Genomic DNA, 16,320 nt, shown 5'->3' with positions numbered 1-16,320 from the left:
TTCTGAAGCTTCGAAGCATCTATGTCCAACAAAATAGAATTTATCGGATATAGCCGCCGATCCTCATAATAAATTGTATATTTTTTAGTTGCTCAAAAATGAAAAGCAATTAAAGTCCATTCCGAAACACCAAAGCTATGATACATAGTTACCGCCTTGCTCACACGGGTGAGACAATAATTTATGTAAAACATTTTATGATTCTCTAAAAAACAGAATAATTCGCGAAGCATCATCGATAAGATAGCTACTTCACATTATATTTCTTCCGATTTAAAATTATCTTTGAAGATAACGCTTACTGCTCTTTAAAATAGCTTTTAAAATAACCTTTAAAATATTTTCGAAAAAATCGAGGCGTTTAAGCGAATTATACTGATATTAATAAGTTTTGCCAACTTTCGAATCTAAAGTTTAGTCTCTGAAAGCTCCAAATCACACAAATTTAAAAGTAACAAAGTGTGTTAGAATTTTGGCGCCATTTTTTTTTGTAATTGACAAACACTGTCTTCACTGAACATTTACCAACACTTATTTCATGGGTGTGACCAAGTCATCGAAGAAACAGCCCTTTTCAGGTGGCAACTCCAGCAGGCGCATGTGTTTCTACGTATTTACAAAAGATTTAACAAAAACAATCCAATAATGGTAAGAAAACAACACATTTTGGAGAACACCCACTGTAATTCTTATTTAATTTAAGGGCAAAGGCAAAAAACCCTATATTGACCGCAAAAAAGCCGTCACCTTTCACCTGGTGCACCGTAGTCAGCACGATCCACTGGTCACCGACGAGAATGCCCCACAACGGGTGCTACTGGAGGCAGCTAGCAGACAGTCAAAGTCAAAGGCACAGGATGAGACACCTGTGGATCCTGCCAAGCGGCAGGAGGAACAGAAGAAGTTCGGCATTCATTTTGACGATGACTACGACTACATGCAGCATCTAAAGAAAAGAGAGAATGATGTCGTCTGGGAATATATGGAGAACCCCAACCAGGCGCGGAAGCGCCAAGAGGAAGAAAAACCTAAGCTGGTCCTGCCCAGTTCAGTGTTTGCCAGTGAGTTCGAGGAATCCGAGGGAATGCTAAACAAGGCTGCTCCACAAACTCTCCGCCTCGACTGGGACCCGGATGTAGTGGCTGCTCTGGACAGCGATTGTGAGAACGAGGAGCTGGACGATGACTTCGTGATGCAGGCCATGGGCGAGGGCGACTCCGACGACGAGGAATGGGACGGTGACGAGGAGGAGGATGAGGAAATGGACTTTGATTCTGACGACTTAAATGAGGAGGATGATGGCGAGAACGACGATGAGCTGATGGACCGCCTGGCTCCACTAATGCGGGAGCGTCGCTTTGACGACGAAGAGGTGAAGTCGCGCTTCACCGAGTACTCCATGTCGTCCAGCGTTATCAGGCGTAACGAACAGCTCACCTTGCTGGACGATCGATTCGAGAAATTCTACGCCAGTTACGATGACCCTGAGCTGGGTGATCTTTCGCTGGAGGACATCGAGGGAAACTGGCATCAAAAGCACCCTGTTGTGATGCAGTGCTTCCAGGAATTTAAGAAGAAGGATAAGACGATCGAGTACAACAAAGAGTGGGATCGCGAGCGTATCGAAAAATACCGAAACGTGGTCGATGGCGAGCAGGATCCCACTGAGGAGCTGGTGGAATACGAAGTGGAGGATCCCAAGCAAAAGAAATGGGACTGCGAGTCCATTTTGTCCACCTATTCGAATATCTACAACCATCCGAAACTGATCGACGAGCCACGGCGCAGTCGTCGCTCCAGTGCCAGCACAAACACTGCTCCCATTCAGATAGATCCCAAGACGGGTCTGCCCACAAATGTCTTGCGGGGAGGTGTGGATGGTCAGCTGACTGCCAAGGCCCTGGCCAATCTTGCTGATGATTCGCCGGCCGCTGCAGGTCCTAAATCACTTTGTGCCAAGTCGGTGCTTTCTACGTTAAGTGTCCTATCCATCCGTCCCAAGGACGAGACCCCGGAAGAGAAGAAGGAGCGGAAGCGCCTGCTGAAGGAGTATCGCAACGACCGCCGCGTCGAAAAGAAGGCCAACACGGAGGCCTTCAAGGAGGAGAAGAAGCGGCAGACGCACGTGAAGATTAACCAGCGCACCAACCAGCAGGGAGCACCCATTGTTTAGAATAAGTTTCCGGCTCCGATTCCTAGGCTTACAAAGATTTGTATAAACAGGCGTATATACTACATAAATATAGTGATATTCTATAAACAAAGGACTCGGTAACTGTTGCCTTTAATCAGCTGCCGTGATTACGGGAATCGGTCATCCAATAATAGGCTTCAACAAAAAGAAGCCGGAGATGTCACGTTTTGTTGGCGTCATCGTCAGTTGTCAGCGGTTGGCCATTAATCAAAGGGCCTGACTGCGCCACACGCGCCGAAGCCATAAACCCGCAAACGCAGAGAGATACCCTGGTAGAGGTCCTGCCAGCGAACTGCCTGGCGGCAATTAGCCCTAACTGACTGGCTGACAACAAGTTTGGTCTAGCGATTCGCGAGTTGCTAACTACATGACTCTGGCTCGACGGGCGGACATAAAACGGAATCAACAGAGCGACAATCGAAACGAAAATAAAATAAACTTCATTTCATTGTCAGTTGGCGGAGAATGTCATAACAAAATGCCTCTTACCTCTTCTAAAAGACACCATATGTACTCTATATATATGCATGTTCTGGCTGTGTCAGTGTTCTACCTGTATATATTCTATATTATAGCTCGACAAACGCGATTCGTATAGAAATTTCCCACGAGGGCCGAGGGCAGAGGCCTGGGGGCCATTCAGGCCTCGTTTCCAGCCCTTGATGGGCTACTGCTAAAGGGATAGCAGTAGCAGGTGGCAAGCGGTGTGTGTTTTGGTTATTTTGTGGAAATTTCAAGTCAACTTGCATGCACTGCACTGGCTTGGAAAATCCCACCAACGTCAGCCTATGTGGATGAGGAGAGCCAATTCAGCAGATGGATGTGTATGACAGTTATTGGAAACAGCTTGGCCAGCCATTTGATCATACTCGCCGACGGGTGGGAGGATGGGTGGGGGCGGTGGCCATTAGAAAATCCCAAACACACATTCCAGGGGAACCCAACACCAATTTGCGAGGCTCGTGCCATGCAATCGTCCTTCCAGTCCTCAGGCCATTCCGACCGTAGCCCCCACCAAAAACTCCCTGTAAGTGGAAACCCGTTACAGTTGGTTGTCGTGCCTGAGCCTCAACGTTGGGAATTTTTCTACTTTTTCCAGTTCATTTTTTTGTTCGTAGTTCGTATTAAAGTTGGCAAGGCAAAGCGGCCAAGAAATTCGCGTACTTTCACAGCTCAGTTCCGTTGGGTTCAGTTCATAGTTTCGGTTTCAGTTTCAGTTCAGTTCCTGAGCGAAGGCGAACGGATTCGGGCGCGCTTCGTCGTACCCGCAGCTCGGTAATTTCCATAATATCTGAACCGTATGGTTGATTTGGTTAGTTGGTTATATGCCACCATGCACCATGGGCCATGGGCCTCGGACTCTGACTTGGTGTCGCGTGAGGCAAGCGTTAAAGTCGCGTAATTTTAGGCCTCCACCCAAAACATTTCAAGCCAAATACATAATTAATGTAATTGCCGGGTTCCTGCTGTCCCGATTCTCGATGATCGAAAGCCCCTTTCCCGGGACTTGATGGATTTATGTAATCCATATGAAAAAATAGAAACTAAATTAACGCTATTTAAAGAGCATTTGTTTTAATCCAGGCGGAGCCTTTGTACTCCGCCGCCTGGCAGGATCCCCGGAATGAATATAAATGAGTTACGGCCAGGCCCAATTAGTGCGTGCTTTCCAATCAAAGTCGGGGGAAAAAGTATCTGACGGATTAGCTAACTGTATGACACATGTGTGTGAGTGCGAGTGGGACTTAGGCATTCCTGTCCAAGATCCGAGATCGGTGTGAACGACAAGCGAAAAGTGTCGCCATCACTTTGGGCCCGGGCCTAGCCGGATACTGTTCATCTGGCGATCTGCGATCTACATTCGCATATGCAGATACCTTCAGTACTCGTCTCTGTATCTGGAAGTGGATTTTTTAATTTGCGCAAAAATACCCGTCGAATACTACGTGCGATGCCATTGTCAATGTCACTCCGGGCAGAAAGTAATTTATATAGGAAGTGGAAGCCCAGGCAATTATGTGTGTGCTGCTCCGGCCAGGAAGCTTGCAATTGAAACTTTCCATCAGGGTATCTCTATCCGGATCACTATCGCTATCGCCATCAACATCTCAATCTCAATCTCAATCTCTATCTGTATCTGTATCTGTGTCTGCGAAAGTATCTGCAAAATATCAGCCGCATAGATTGAGCTGTTACACCGCGAACCGTAAACTGTCGGTTTGTGCAGCGGCTTAAGTAAAATTGGCACGCGATTCAATTGAATCTTGGCGAGAAGTGTGCTCTGCCCTGTGCCGGGGGCAATTACACCGCCATGCCTTGACCGCCGGCGTAGTGCTGCTTATGTGCTCCACCTTCCGTGACCAGATCTACAGTGAAGCTTCTTCAAAATCATAAGGCTATCAAGGGAACTCCTTACTTCAAGGGGTATGAGGGAAATGATTTGATTATGGAATTATAATTCAAAAACCCCTTTAAACTTACTCTCTTAACACCCAATTGAAGGACAACGTCCATAAGAAGCTTCCCTGTAGCTTCTGGGGATTCAAGTTTACGGTCGTAATCGCCCGCCCACTCACACCTATACCCACAAGTCCACACCGGGTGTGGAATCTACATATCGCAGATGCGGATACAGATACTCGTATCTAGATGAGCACTCTTTTATCGCCCCAGAGCTCGGCGTTCGGTTTATTCGAGTTCCGAACACCAGCCCAGCCGGAGGCACAACCTAGCGGATAGCCCAGCCGCGAAATACTTTCGATCAAGGACTCTGATCCGATCCGATTCTTTTGTTCAGTGCCCCCCGTGTGTGAGAAGGTGTGAAGTGTGAAGAAGAAAACAGAATTTAAAACAAAAACTAAATTAAAAAGCCCCTTCTAATAATAATAATAATAATAATAATGCTAATGGAAAATAAAAGCAGAGCCAACAAATGCAAATGATCGAAAATATTGTGTTACAGAAACCGAATTATGAAATTCCCACGTCGGTGTAAAGTGAGATGATTTGAGGTCTGAGTTACAAATCCTGTCCCGTGCCGTCGCCCCAACATCATGCTCGACAAATTCAACACAAACGCATTCATATCGTTTGGACTGGGATTCATACTGATGTGGTAAGATCGGGTTACCTCCTCGCCCCACAACTGCTTTACATCCCAATCCCAGTCTTAGTCCCAGTCCCAGTCCCAGTCCCTGTACCAACCCTAACCTACACCCCATGCCACCAAATCCCAGACCCAGAATCGTTTTCCAGTTCAAGGGGAACCTTCGTACTGCCAAATGCAAAATCGGTTCAATTCGTTTCGGTTTGGGGGCTCCCGGGCAAGGTCAATTGGATCACAGTCAAATGAGAATCCTGCACGGCATTCGATTGGAAAAGGAGCAACTAATATTGCCGGGCCCAGGCAGTTAAGTCCGGGCCGGAGCAGCAAGGAATCCAAACGAATCGAATCGAATGGAATGGAAGCTACGGCAAGCACGAAGGAAGTTAATTTCAAATTCAGACTTAAATTGACAAAGTTTGCTGTAGTTGCATGTGGCAGACATCAGACCCTGCACCTTTGCACCACAACCCCATCCCAGCCTATAGGTATATATTAGATTTTCCAACCAGTGTTGCCAGTTTATATATGTGGATGGTGTATCCTTTGAAAAAATTAGAGAATTTGAAAGTTTATTGTGGAATAATTGCCTTAATTGCGTGTCTGAAGACTGTATATTTTACGCATAATGATATAGTATATTTATAAATTAAAGTTTAAACAGGTTTTAAATAATTTAATATATTTTCTTAAACCTACATAGTCTAGATTCTAGACTGTAGAACTTTGTGGAATAACTTGATTGTCTTCTAAATCGTATAAAAGTTAATTGATTTAAGAAGCTTTAAACTAAGTTAGTAATACATTTGAAAACAATAAACTTTATAGTAAAAATACAAATAATTCAGCCAAGAAAAGAGCTCCTACCTGGCACCACTGACTACCCCATCCGCCCAAGAATAAGGATTGCATTTGAATTGCCCCTCTGTATTGTTTCTGTTGCTCATTTTGCAGGCTGAGCGAAGCCACGGAAGCCCATGTGAACTACACAGCCAAGCCGCGAGTAGTTCTTCCGCCTAATTATGTCAAGGGTAAGTTAAACAGGCCCCGCCCACAGAGGTCCACCCATCCGATCCGAAGCACCCCATCCAATTGCCCCGACCGCGAGAAAATTACAATTGTTGTCCTCCTAGGAGGTGTCCTTTTCCAGCCGGAGCCGGAGTCTCGGGCTTTTCGATGCGGTCTGCTTTTGTTTTTAATTGCTCCGAATTGCCCCCCCGGTCCGTTTTTGTGATTTCTGATTTGTTTGCACCATGAAACCGCCAACCATGGATATGGATATGCGTGTTCGGCTTCTCCTTTGTACACTTTTTGTATCCTTTTGGTTTATTTCGTGACGCGGCGAATTTCAGGGCCTCCGTCTATTGCATATGGGTTACGGCTACGGTGCTAGCCAGTCTCCCCCAGATGGCACTTTGACGTCATCCGCAATTACGATCGATTAAAATCCAAACAACATTTACCGGCGACAATCGCCCACCCGAATTACAAAAGAATTTCACCAATCCTCCAATCTGAGAGGGGAAATTACAGATTAAAATTACATTAAACTATGTTCCTTGCCAGGCAGGATCCATTAAGGATAACTATTGCGAGTCCTGGGAGGTCTAATACTTCCAGAACTTCTGCCTTGTTTTGTTTTATGACTCGTTGCTTCTGGCTATTGATCTTGAAGTTCATTAACCTTTCTAAACCCACAAAAATGTCGGTCGGGTTAATCAATATATTTTAAATGTTAAACAACTTGCACTTCAACTAATTCAAGAGTCGTTTATCTTTCGGATGTAACATTTAATTAGGAAATATTGCCGTAAAACAGAAAACGTTGTCAAGTCGATTGGAAGACTACAAACTCAAACTTTTTTCCAATTTTAATTGACTTCTGAATGGATTTTAATTTTTTTAAAAATACTTCCAACTAATAATAATAATAATCCAAATGCCAGACATTACGCAAGAACTTGCATTTCTTTCCGAAGCCCACCTTGGAAAAAAAGTATGAATAATTCACCAAAATTACCCAGAGGCGTGTACTCTTCATTTGAGGCGATGGCAATTGCTGGAGCTAATCAACACCTTTATTTCTATCGATTTTCGCCGGTTGTGTAATACGCATTAGGACCACAGCCTGTCCCTGAACTTGGCGAGCCATGGGACGGGGGTCGTGAAGGTCGTCGAGGATGTGATGTGTGTTTCCTTTTTTAAGGAGCCCACTCCGAGCCGTCCAGACGGAGGCCCATCGAAATGAATTCGCGCACGAAAGCCGGCTTCCCCCAAAAAAAAAAGAAATAAAACAGAAACACTCGTTCCAACGTCTTCCCACGGAGTTGCACAGTTTGCGAAACTATTCCTCGAATAAAATGTTCACACCCGGCCGTCTTGATTCGTTTCAGAGATACGACCGCCCTCGAAGAAGGGCTCCCCAGTGATAGTAGACTTTAGCATATTCGTTGTAGATATTAACTCAATTAACGTAGAGGATATGGACTTTAGGTAAGTGCAACGATAGATGATCATCCGGGATCCGGGATCTAAACGGAGCATCTAGCAATACTGTGTACATTTTCAGAGTAGACATGTTTATACATCAGCGCTGGCTGGAGTCCCGGCTGGAGATCCCCGACGACATCTTCGAGGAGGGCGACGACTACGTGACACTGCTTCCAGAGGTCTTTGAGAATTTTTGGCAGCCGGATCCGTACTTTCTCAATTCCAAGATTGCCGGTATGTAGCGATCTCTTCCATATGTAGCATCCAAACAGTAGCCATGAATGTCCTTATGTGTATGGTTGTCGATCTGTGTTCTTGAATGCACTCTGTCCCGATGAGCATCATCACTTCTACTACTATGTATATGTGTCCTAAAATTAAAATCTCTCTCTGCTAACCTGGACCGTTTGTATATAGTAACGATTTATTTCGTTTTCGTTTGTTTCGTTACTTTTTTTGCCTGACTAACGATTCCTGAAACTAACAATAGGATACGGAAGTCCTTACGTGGCGTCCACGTCCCTGCTACGCAATAAGGGTGAAAGAGATTCGAAAAACTTTCACCTGAGCAAAGATATAAGTATATCAAATGACCCTAGATCTGTGTTTGCCACTTTTGTGTTTTGCCAAAATCAGACAATCGAAAATCAAAAATCCATCGAAATCAGAACTCAGAACTCAGTACTCAGAATCGATATCATCCAATGTATCTCCTGTATATTCAGCATTCGCCGAAACCTCTCTGTTCCGGCTCTGTACTGGGCTGTTTCGAAAATCGAAACCCATAGAGTGCCTTGTGTGTAAATACAACCATTAAACATACTCCTAGTAGTCATTTCAGTTTTTTATTATTTCTCCACCTGATATACCCGACCCGCCCACTCGGGGCCTCATTACACGCACGGAATCCCTGCCGGTTCCAATGCCACGGCCAGCCAGGACACTCCAACCCAACTCCCTGCACCCGAGCTCCCACAGTCAGTCCCCTCCCACCTGACCATCGCCCACGCTGGAAAAAAAGCTAAAATTACGAGAACCAAAAACGAAAATTTGCAGTTGCACACGGGAGTCGTGATAAGATCTTGCCTTGAAATCAGGGACCACCACCTCGTTGGTATTTTCGTTTTTAGTTCCAGTTTATTTGCTTCCATTGTCAACATTTACAAAACCAGAATCGATTGCAGATCGGAGAGGTTTTATTTATCTGTTCTTGGCACGATTTCCCCTCGTAGAGCATTATCATACTGATTCTAACAGATAAATAAATTTAATTCGAGTAAGTAGTTGTCGGAATGGTGTAAATAACTTCAAAATAAATACTTTAAAGTGTACTTTTTAGTATAGAAATTAATATTGACAAAATTTATTTGGGTTTTTATGTATAAAGTAGAAATGTATCATTTAAGAATATAATTACCATACCATATTTTACTTTAAAAACTTTAATTCCGATTTGAGTACAAATTATAATCATTTTATTGTGTTTATCAGAAATATTTTAGATACATTTTTTAGAACTAAAAACCAAATTTCTAATTATGTTTATTCTTTTTTATTTCTCATTAATTTAAACTTTCTTAAGCTTTATTTCCCTGAAAGCAATTCTTGTAGTTATACCCGGTACTCGTAGAGTACTGAGTGTATTCCATTAAAAAATATAATTTTTACACAAGCTGCGATTAACAGTAAAAAAGATAAAAATAAAATATTTGGTGGTTTGGTAGTTTTCATTTAATTGTTAAGGAACTCATCAGACACCATCGAAGTAAAAATATATTCATACATCGTCTGTAGAAAGTCGCGCTTCAACCTGAACCCAAAGCGATCAGTGATCACGATCACGACCACGGCACCCCCTCCATAAATCGACTAAACACTGATACACCCCCACCGAAATGAGCAAAGAACTGAGTCTATCGATGCCAATGCCATAGTTCTAATCGAAACCCATTTGTTCCGCATCTCTGCAACGTCTTCTCGATGTCTTCTCGTTGTAGAAATAGCGACACTGACCCACAAGTTTACGTCGGTGACGCTCTACAAGAACAAGACGGTGCGCTATGCCGCCCGGATGCACGCGATCATCGCCTGCCAGATGGAGTTCCAGCTCTACCCCATGGACATCCAAGTGTGTCCCATCTACATAGAGAGCTGTGAGTGTTCGATGCTTTATTTTGTGAATATCTGATGGAATTCCTGCCCACCACCCCTCTTTAAGTCTCGTCGAATAACCAGAAGGTGAAGCTCCGTTGGTCCGACTCCGGAGTCACCCTCAACCCGGAGCTGAAGCTGCTGCAGTACAACCTGGGACAGCCCCTGGAACTGGAGGAGTCCGATGGCTATATGCCCGAGAAGGTCGGCAACTTCTCGCGCCTCACCGTGTACTTCCGCTTCGAGCGCCAGATCGGCCACCACCTCATCCAGACCTTCGCTCCCTCGTCGCTGGTGGTGATGTTGTCCTGGTTTAGTTTCTGGCTAGGCCTGGATGCGATCCCGGGAAGGGTTACGTTGCTGGTCACCTGCATGCTGACCCTGGTGACCATGTTTACGGGGGCAGACATTCCCCCCGTGGCGTACGTTAAGGTGAATAACTCACTCCCAGTTAGCCGACTTCGTCCAGTATCGATTCGAACATAATTCCAGGCCCTGGACCTGTGGATGGCCGGCTGTATGCTGTCGGTGTTCGCCGCCCTGGCCGAGTTCGTGGTGGTGAAAGTTCTGGACGTGCAGTACCAGTACCAGGTGAACCGTATACCCAAGGTACTGCCCATGGTAAGGCAGCTATGAGGATGTCGCTTTAATAAGTAATGCCACCCTCTTGTCGTTCCGAATTCGCGTAGCGCATCAGCAACATGGAGAAGGGCCAATGTGCGACGGTGGCCAGCTGGGAGGGTGGAGCGGTGCGCTCCCGGAAAGCCACGCAGACGCCCACGACGCCCGGACAGGTGAGTTATTAACTGGATTGGATGGGGGAACCGCTGCACCTGTCAAAGAATCGCGTAGGAAAAGTGCAAACAAACATAAATTTCTAGTTTCAATCAAATTTGTGCTTTAAACAGACTTTCTTTGCTTTATTTTCATTTTACCCGCCAGACTTCCCTGCAGGGTAATGGAGGACCTCCGAAGCCGGCACGGAGGCAGAGCCTCCTCTCGGTGGCCTGGACGGACACAGACACGGGCGTCGAGAAGATCATGTGGCGGGAAATCGACAAGGTGTCCCGGGCCGTGTTCCCCATCCTGTTCTTTGTGTTCGTCCTCCTGTACTGGCCGATCCTGCTGATGAAGTCGTCCTAGGATTTGGGGAGTTCCAGAATACACATTTCTGGACTCCGTTAAAAAACCGAACAATTGTGGATCTGTTGATGGAACGATACCTGCTACTGGACTGGATCTAAAGGCCCCAAGTGCAATTCTTAATCTGCGAAGAGCGGATCGCTCTCCGCCATCGAAGTACAACAAACGAAACAACCAGAAAAGCCTACAGTTACCTACATAAGTGTGTGCATAGCCCCGGTGTACGGAATACAAAACTCAGATATCGAATATTTGCTCACGACAACCGAGAGTATAGTTCATTTGAGTAACGCTTAGCCCCATGGTTTTTTTCGAATCTATCTATAGGATATTATCCGACACGGCTTCAGCTGCTCTAGGCAATGCTGCCCAGGATGCCCCACAACGATTCCCCCAACATAGACCCTAATTTTATTCTGCAGTTGATTATTTCGCCTTACTACCACTGCATTTGTCAATCAAGTCCAAGCTGGTTATTGAATAAATGTACATCACTGTGCTAGTGACAATACCCCACGGTCGACGGGTTGTCCCTACTTCGAAAGTATACACCGCTACCTATTAAACTACAAGCTACACGCGGTACATACACCACATTCTCAAGGCAAGGCAAGGCAAGGTTTTAATTGAATTTTTGTATTAGGCTTAAGCAAATCAGCCAAGGAATGGATCTGGTGCTTTACGGAGATAATAAATAATATGGCCTCTAAGGATATTTGGATTGTAAATACTGAAACGAACCGAGAATGCTTTTAGAGATTTTTACATAAATATTTAGAATTATTTTATCATTATAGCGCATTTTATGCAAGACATTAGAGCTGTGGCTTTTACATCTAATTGAGAAACCTACTAAAATCGACCTGTAGTTCAAACAGCGCACATCAGGCAGATCAGATATTTTGAACAAATGAATATATACCTATATATAATATATATCTGTTAAGCCGAATCGAGTTTATATTTGATATGAAGATACCGACACAATGTAAATAAATTACATCACTACCTACATGCATATGTATTTATCTAGGATTGTATCTGCTATACGGAGTTAAGTTTATATAAATATCTATATTCTTTCCATCTCCGAAGTTCTGGCGTTCACTCGACCACTCGTGGAACAGTGAGCACCCAAGTAATGTTATTGAAAAGCTTTAAATTTATTCTTAATAAAAGACAAGGCGCGTACATCTATCAAACAAGCTTGGTTGTTTTTTCCTCTAACAGTATCAACAATCAAAAGGGTCCTTAATCGGAGCCACTGTCACTCTCCTCTTCGTCGCTAAACTGCGACTGAGAAGCCTCGTTCTCTGGCACTCGGATGAGCAGCATCTCCTCGTCGCTGTCCTCGTTCAGGGTCTTATTGCTCTCGCCATTCTCCTGCTCCAACTTGTCAGCTCTGTCCAGCAGCACCTTCATGGTGTACTTGTTAAAGTCGCAGCTACAAACGAAGTTGAAATAAATTGAAGATGTTCCATCAAAACAGCGAACAACTATACTCACATCTTGTTGAGCATCTCGTACTTCCTGGAGAGCACCTCGTGCAGAGCCAGCAGACCGGTGTGCTGGAAGACGCCATCCTGGTTTCCGTGCTTGGTCAGCAAGCAGCAGCTCCACTGGAGATAGAACTCGATGTGCGGCGTGGCCTGCAGCTGGCGGGCCAATTGTTGCAGCAGTCGCTGGGCGAACTCCGGAGACAGATCCGCGCAGACCAAGTCAACTGCAGGAGGAGGAGGGGTAAAAGGATTCAGTGTGCATGCAATGCAGACACGTGCTGGCAAAGTAGTTTATGGCCAGCCATTTATATGCAGTTTGGTATTGGAAGGGGTTATTAACCAAGGCAGCACTGGGGCGAGGACCTTGAAACTGTTTATTAACACGGCAAAAGTGCAAATTTGCACATTCGATCGAAAAACGGAGTCAGGGCAGTGGAGCCCGCCCCTTGCTGCTGCTATTTTTAGATCCTGCCGACAGTGAAGGCTGCCGAAACCGACAAGGACTGGCCCCTGAATGCAGTAGGCTCTTTTTTCTTAATTTGCATACTCACTGTCCCTATACGGCACTCTTTCCAGCACTAGGGCAATCAAATTGGGTTCATTTAGCTTCAAGGACATGACCAGCGCTTTGGTGTACTCCAGCCTTTTAAGCGCCTCATGGACGGCTTTTGGGGTAACTTCAAGTGACAGGTCAAAGGGATCGAAGACGACGCCTGTTTTTTAAACATTTACATTAATATCTCTCTGAGAAATAGTACCTCTATTTCATACCCTTGTCCAATGCGTATATGCAGAGTCCTTCAGTTCCTGCGGCTGCAAAGGCCTGACCGGTGGGCGAGAACTTTACGCAAAACACTCGCACCTCTTGCTGGAAGCGCCGGGAAGACATGTCTCCACTGCGCACTCCTGGTAGTCGCAGAGCCACCTTGCCGCCTTCCAGCTCTTCGCGCTCCTCCACCAGAGCCATGTTGCCGAATTCAGTCATGTGCTTACGATTAATGAAATCCTGGCAATGCAATTAGACAGAATTTAGAATTATGGGTCTAGCTTTTTAGTTTGTACTCACATTTAAGCCGTCTAGACTGTGGTTTTGTGTGATATGGAATTTCTTCAGTAGTATGGCCTCCCTTACATGGTAGATGCAAATGTTTTGCGACTTTCCGGCAGCTAATATGCACTCTCCATCCGCGGAGTACTCAATGGTAGAAAAGTAACTGAAATATGAATAAATTTAATAACTTTATTTACTAAAATACAATTTAATAAATGTTACTCACTTGGCCTGTGTGTTCTTTTTAGCTGTTATCATATCAGCTTCCAGGCGGCCACTGCTTAAGTCATTGCGACCCTCTATGGTGGTCACTTGGCTGGAGGATTTGATGTCAAAAATGGTTATATTTCCACTCAGAGTGGCCACAGCAACCTGAAAAACATAAAAGTTAATAAAATATTTGTAGTAAACACACTAGCCCACACACCTCTTCACCATTGGGACTGAAAGTCACATTGGTTACATCCGAAACGGCATCGAGGGTTTCGTGCTCGCTGTTGCTCTCCATGCAGTTCCAAATCTTCACGGTCTTGTCCCACGAACCGGACACCAGAGTAGAGGATGTGGCCACTGGGGAAAATGCCAGGGAGACCACAGGCCCCTCGTGACCACTGATTATCTCCAGCAGCTTTCCCGTCTTCACTGACCAGAGAAATATATCAAACACATCCTGGCCACCAGCCACAACCAACTCTCCAGAGTAGTCGACGGCCACGCACGAAAACTGAGCCGGGTTTGGTGACGTGAAGGTCCTAAAGTTTCGGTATCTACAAAAGGATATTAAAGATTAGTATGATTTTGGGGCTAAGATATATTAACTCCCACCTGTTCAGATCAAAGGCACGCACTGTGCCATCCAAGGAACTGCTGACCAGGAACTTCTTGTTTCGGCTGAACTGGATTCCGGTCACTCCGCTGGTGTGTTCGCTAAAAGTAACGAAACAGAAACTGCTCTGGGTGTTCCACAACTTGACTTTGGAGTCCTCGCCGCCGGTAGCTATGAACTGGCCATCCGACGAGTAGGCAATGCAGGTCATTTCGCTGCTGTGGCCCTGCTGCTTCATGATGTACTGTTCGCTCTGCCATTCCCAAACCAGCAGCTGACCAATCTCCCGAGAGGCCAGGGCCACCCAGTCGCCTGTGCAGTTGAACAAAGCTGCCGAGATGGGATAGTCAGAGATGCTCAGCGAGTGGATCATGTTCACGTCGGGTAGCTCATAAAGGTAGAAGGCGCCCGTGCTGAAGGCCACCACCAAAACCTTGGTTCGCTGATTGTAGTTGGCGGCTGTGAGCTGGACATCTCGCTGCTCCTTGCGTGGCTCGTCGGCTAGGTAGTGGCGGGACAGTTTTTTGTAGAAGAAGGGATGTCGTTGCTTCTCAGCTTCGTCTTTGAGTTCGTTCTGGTCCTCAGTGGCTGCTGTGCCCTCATCCTTCGGGGCCTGTTTCTCGACCACATCCTCCACGTCATCCTCCGATTCGTTGTCACTGTCCTCTGATTTTACCTTTTTGCTCTGGGTCGGAGCAATTTCCGGCTTAATCGCATCCTCCAAGTCGGAGGGAGACAGGCTGCACTCCCACAAGCACAGCTGCCCATTCCTACTGATCGTGTTGAGATGCAGACTGTTTGCCTCAAAGAAGCAAGCCACAATAGCGTCTGTGTGACCACTGAGGTTGTAGGTCCTGAAGTTTCTTGTAAAGTTTACCGCGCATATCTTTGTGGAGCTGTCCCGACAGCCAATGGCCAGAAGCCGCGAATCCGAGGACCAGTCCAGCCAGGTGACATCGTCAAAGCCGCCCAAAAATCGCCGCTTCAGAACAAACGGGTTGTACTCTCCGGTGATTTCGCCGGGAGAGAGGAATATGAGTACCAAGTTTTCTATTGCCACCGCGAAGTATTGTCCATTAGGACTGAAGGACAGGCATCGGATGCCGGTTTGGAATTTGTGGCGGTGAATTACCGTGCAGGACATCATACTGATGAGCTGGGCCTCGCCCTGTTCATTGACAGCGAGCAGAAGACTTCCATCCGGAGATAGGGCCAAGTTCGTGTAGTTGTAGCGCGATTCCAGGGACAGAGTTCGAGACTTGTTGCTGTTAATGAAAAGGAAATCCGGATATTAATTGTATGATTTTTATAAAAAAGATAATCACTCACTTTTTTAAATCGTAAACGGTTATTCGATTTCCAACGGGGCTGATGACTGAGTTTCCATCCGGCGTGAAGACCAAGTTTCCATTCCGGTAGATGGTGCCCAGCAAATTGGAAAACTATGATAACAGATATTGAGTATTCGCAAAAACAGGTCAAGGAAAACCACTTACTTTGTAGGAAAACTTCATTTTGCAGCGGTTTCAAATAAAAACCTCGACGAGAAATATAAACAAAGTCTGCTGCACGTGTTGAAGTAAACAGCACCGCGTTTCTTTTGGTATATACTGCAAACAGGGAGGCCTAGATAGTAGCGAAAAATAATAAGTCAAAATTAAAACAAGGAATTTATTAAATATTAAAATTTACATTATTTCACTAACCCGCACAAGAATGTACATAAATTCATCCCTAAATATAAATATATTTTCTGAAACTTTACATAAATTATATTCCTTTTACATTTCATTCACTGTAATGCCACCAAACAGCTGATTCGGTAGGTGCTGCCAACTTGTTCTCCAATAAAATAAGACAAGA

The 16,320-nt window shown here is 45.3% G+C and overlaps 3 protein-coding genes across 9 annotated transcripts; 2 read left to right on the top strand and 1 right to left on the bottom strand.

Annotated features, from left to right (window-relative positions):
- Nucleotides 1–503: 503 nt before the first annotated feature.
- Nucleotides 504–2,267, top strand: LOC6493946 (protein LTV1 homolog). Its single transcript, XM_001961232.4, has 2 exons — nt 504–648; nt 704–2,267. The coding sequence occupies exons 1-2, from the start codon at nt 646–648 to the stop codon at nt 2,171–2,173; spliced, it is 1,473 nt and encodes a 490-aa protein (XP_001961268.1). The 5' UTR covers nt 504–645; the 3' UTR covers nt 2,174–2,267.
- Nucleotides 2,268–3,257: 990 nt separating this feature from the next.
- Nucleotides 3,258–12,093, top strand: LOC6493947 (glycine receptor subunit alpha-2). 7 transcript variants are annotated; one of them, XM_014906988.3, is made up of 11 exons: nt 3,258–3,469; nt 5,157–5,309; nt 6,252–6,328; nt 7,691–7,790; nt 7,867–8,021; nt 8,278–8,367; nt 9,785–9,940; nt 10,006–10,370; nt 10,431–10,559; nt 10,628–10,732; nt 10,881–12,093. In XM_014906988.3, exons 2-11 carry the CDS (start codon nt 5,248–5,250, stop codon nt 11,079–11,081), a joined length of 1,440 nt encoding a protein of 479 aa, XP_014762474.1. In that variant the 5' UTR covers nt 3,258–3,469; nt 5,157–5,247; the 3' UTR covers nt 11,082–12,093. The 7 variants fall into 7 exon arrangements, with proteins under 7 accessions (XP_014762474.1, XP_044571545.1, XP_014762473.1 ...); XM_044715610.1 differs by lacking the exon at nt 3,258–3,469 and adding an exon at nt 3,492–3,506; XM_014906986.3 differs by lacking the exon at nt 3,258–3,469 and adding an exon at nt 4,872–5,011.
- A 130-nt stretch (nt 12,094–12,223) lies between these two features.
- Nucleotides 12,224–16,258, bottom strand: LOC6496615 (periodic tryptophan protein 2 homolog). The gene is made up of 11 exons (XM_001961230.4): nt 16,164–16,258; nt 15,954–16,083; nt 15,787–15,899; nt 14,457–15,722; nt 14,059–14,398; nt 13,858–14,003; nt 13,647–13,794; nt 13,352–13,586; nt 13,132–13,293; nt 12,588–12,804; nt 12,224–12,525 (listed from the first exon to the last, which is right to left on the bottom strand). Exons 2-11 carry the CDS (start codon nt 15,969–15,971, stop codon nt 12,333–12,335), a joined length of 2,838 nt encoding a protein of 945 aa, XP_001961266.1. The 5' UTR covers nt 15,972–16,083; nt 16,164–16,258; the 3' UTR covers nt 12,224–12,332.
- Nucleotides 16,259–16,320: the final 62 nt, after the last annotated feature.

The sequence above is a fragment of the Drosophila ananassae genome, chromosome 3L (genome assembly GCF_017639315.1).
Source record: "Drosophila ananassae strain 14024-0371.13 chromosome 3L, ASM1763931v2, whole genome shotgun sequence".
Lineage (NCBI taxonomy): Eukaryota > Metazoa > Arthropoda > Insecta > Diptera > Drosophilidae > Drosophila > Drosophila ananassae.
This window is presented reverse-complemented; position numbering and strand designations above follow the sequence as displayed.